The 2,500-nt window shown below is 40.0% G+C and overlaps 2 protein-coding genes across 2 annotated transcripts in view; one reads left to right on the top strand and one right to left on the bottom strand.

Annotated features, from left to right (window-relative positions):
- The window catches only part of LOC138053206 (uncharacterized), a 3,375-nt gene extending 985 nt beyond the window's left edge, over positions 1-2,390 (top strand). The window contains exons 2-4 of the mRNA XM_068899861.1: positions 496-811; positions 1,002-1,292; positions 2,032-2,390. Of these exons, the coding sequence (XP_068755962.1) occupies positions 496-811; positions 1,002-1,292; positions 2,032-2,390 (966 nt within the window). The remainder of the gene's footprint in view (positions 1-495; positions 812-1,001; positions 1,293-2,031) is intronic.
- The window catches only part of LOC138051497 (uncharacterized), a 282,752-nt gene that overhangs the window by 246,176 nt on the left and 34,076 nt on the right, over positions 1-2,500 (bottom strand). The gene's annotated exons all lie outside the window — the stretch shown is intronic.

The following is a 2,500-nucleotide window of genomic DNA, read 5'->3' as shown; positions in this document are numbered from 1 at the left end:
TAGGCTACGATTGGATATGTTCAATCTCAGCAAGGCGATAATAATTAAGAAGAACTCTGCAAACGATAAAAGTCAGTTTGGCTTGGGACCGTGTCCAGACGTTGCCTTGTGTCTTGCAACGATAAAAACTGGCACTGTCTGAGTACATGGAATATGTAAACCCACATAATGTTCCTGCCATATTGCATGAGCGTGCCTCATGCTGCTGTATAAACTGATCAGAATAGTGACCACGACAAAAGGACGTATGCATGCATTTTAGACTTGTTAAAATTAAACGACACCCCTATACCCGTTTAAAATTCTGTTCATTTTGTGATCGGTATATTAATTGTCAAAATTCGATAAAATCGTATGATGTAAGCGCTATGACTTTAACCAAAGTGAAATCTATTCCAACTAAATTTTCCTTGCTCTGCAAAGTACTTGGTTACCCTCACAAAAAGTTTGTCTTGCCAATAGAAACTGAATCTTGTTAATGCTTTGGACTTGCAGATAAAAGGATCGGTGTCCGGTTCCGGTGGGTACAACGGATTCAGTGCCTCTCTGAAAGTTGATGTCAGTAAATTCAAGAAATCCAATAAAACTACTACTAACTTTACCGAGAACACGGTGAAATTCACATCTGGAGGTCCCGACATGCCTGAGCCCATTAAATTAGAGCTGATGCCTATTAACAAAGCTGTTGAAGATAGTTTTTTCAGTGTCCTTGACCAGCAATATCAATGTGAAAATTTGGCACAGCGAAAAGAGAACTTCAAAAAAATCTTCAAGGAATACCCGCATTTAAATGGTGTTTCTGAACCAGAAGGTATGATTTCACACTATGCGTTAAAAAATATTTAACAGTAAAATACTCAAACAAAACAGCCCAAGAAACCGTTGTTAGTAATAAATGTGACAGGAGTCCATGGTCCCGTCATGGGTTATAGGTCATCGGCTACTAGTGTTACAGCGGCTTGCGTAATGAGGAATGAAAGTGCTACTCGTTTAATTTTCAGATCCTGTGGTGCGCATTCCTCTCACTTGGCCATTGGGTACCTACGGTCTCCCCATGACAAAGTCAGGATGTCCGCGTGGAACCTTTTGGCACGAGGGGACTCGTTACCATGACACCGAGGATGTGACTCCAGAGAACCATTGGTCTAATCCATATGATTTAGCAGGAAAAGTTGATAAAGATGACATGGAACAAAAGTTTTGCATGAAGACACTGAGCAAAACCTCTAAGTACGATCTTCCTTGGCCCAAAGGAAAATACTGCATCTACAAGAAAGGAAATTGCCCTGAAGGTCAGTGTATTGCTCTTCTTGATGTGCCCTACTTTAATGATGAATTATTTTTGGTTAATCGTTCCGACTCAACAGCGTAACACACGAAAAAAATACCCAATGACGCGACACGAGCATGCTTGCAGTACACATTCGCTCGAGTATTTGAGAAAGTTGAACAGGCAAGTTTTGTTCATTAGTGTGGCTTAAAACAGTCTCCAGCACCTAGATTTTGATGGGTCGCTGTAACCACTAGTTATTATTTTGCTACAATCATGTCCCGTCATTAGTGAACACGTTGTGATTGTAGCATCAAGTGATAAAAAGTGGTTATAATGGCCCATCAAAATCCAACTGCTGGAAACTGTTTTGAGCAACCTCAAGTTAAGACTCAGAATTCATTGTTGCCTAACAAACTTGCATTGTGGTTCTCAGTTTGGGAACGTAAGACCTCCTTTTGAGGTAGTATTTTTCTTACCCAGAAAACCGGAACAGCAAAATGAAAGACGCCATTGTCGGCGAATAGTGGAATTCGACATCTTTTAACAAACTTGCAAAAAAGAAACGTTTTTATTGGAGAAGAAAATACGCAATGCTTGTACCAAATAGGTTAGCAAAAGCCTTCGTATTGGCGGTTATAAAGATCTGACCCGCCGCCCGGTCGCTTCTTAGAAATGCTGACATGTAATTCTAGCAGTACTTAGAATTTCAGAATCCTTTCCAGTTATATTTAATGAATGTTCTGTATTGCGCCTACCAGGTTTCGGGAACGGATACGTTCATTGGGACGATGAAGACCTCAATAACAAGAACAGGTTCACCGGTCAGCTACCAGACGGGGGTTATGACGGGAACACAAAAATCGAATTCTGTTGTCGGGATGATGGATACGCAACGAATGTCATTAATCTTCCCACTGACAAGCCCTTCGTTTTGCTCAAGTCTAATACCCATCTATGTCAGCGTGTCAATAATACTAAAATAAAGGAAGAATACTTCAGCTGGGACAATGAAGATGCCGTACCCCATAAAACTCACTATAAAGGCAAACATCCCTCTTTGGAGCTGAGCGCAAATAATCTTAAAATCCACTACTGTTATTATTATAAATCGCCATAAAAAGATAAACTTCTCATGTATGCATCATCTCCTGAAATGTATACAGAGAAATTAAATAAATATACTGGAAATTTGTGAAACATCAAAGCAACGTGCTGAATAAGAAGATT

This window comes from Montipora capricornis, chromosome 6, assembly GCF_036669925.1.
Source record: "Montipora capricornis isolate CH-2021 chromosome 6, ASM3666992v2, whole genome shotgun sequence".
NCBI classification, from domain to species: Eukaryota; Metazoa; Cnidaria; class Anthozoa; order Scleractinia; family Acroporidae; genus Montipora; species Montipora capricornis.
Note: the sequence above shows the minus strand (reverse complement) of the source record. Positions and strands in the feature narration are given on the sequence as shown.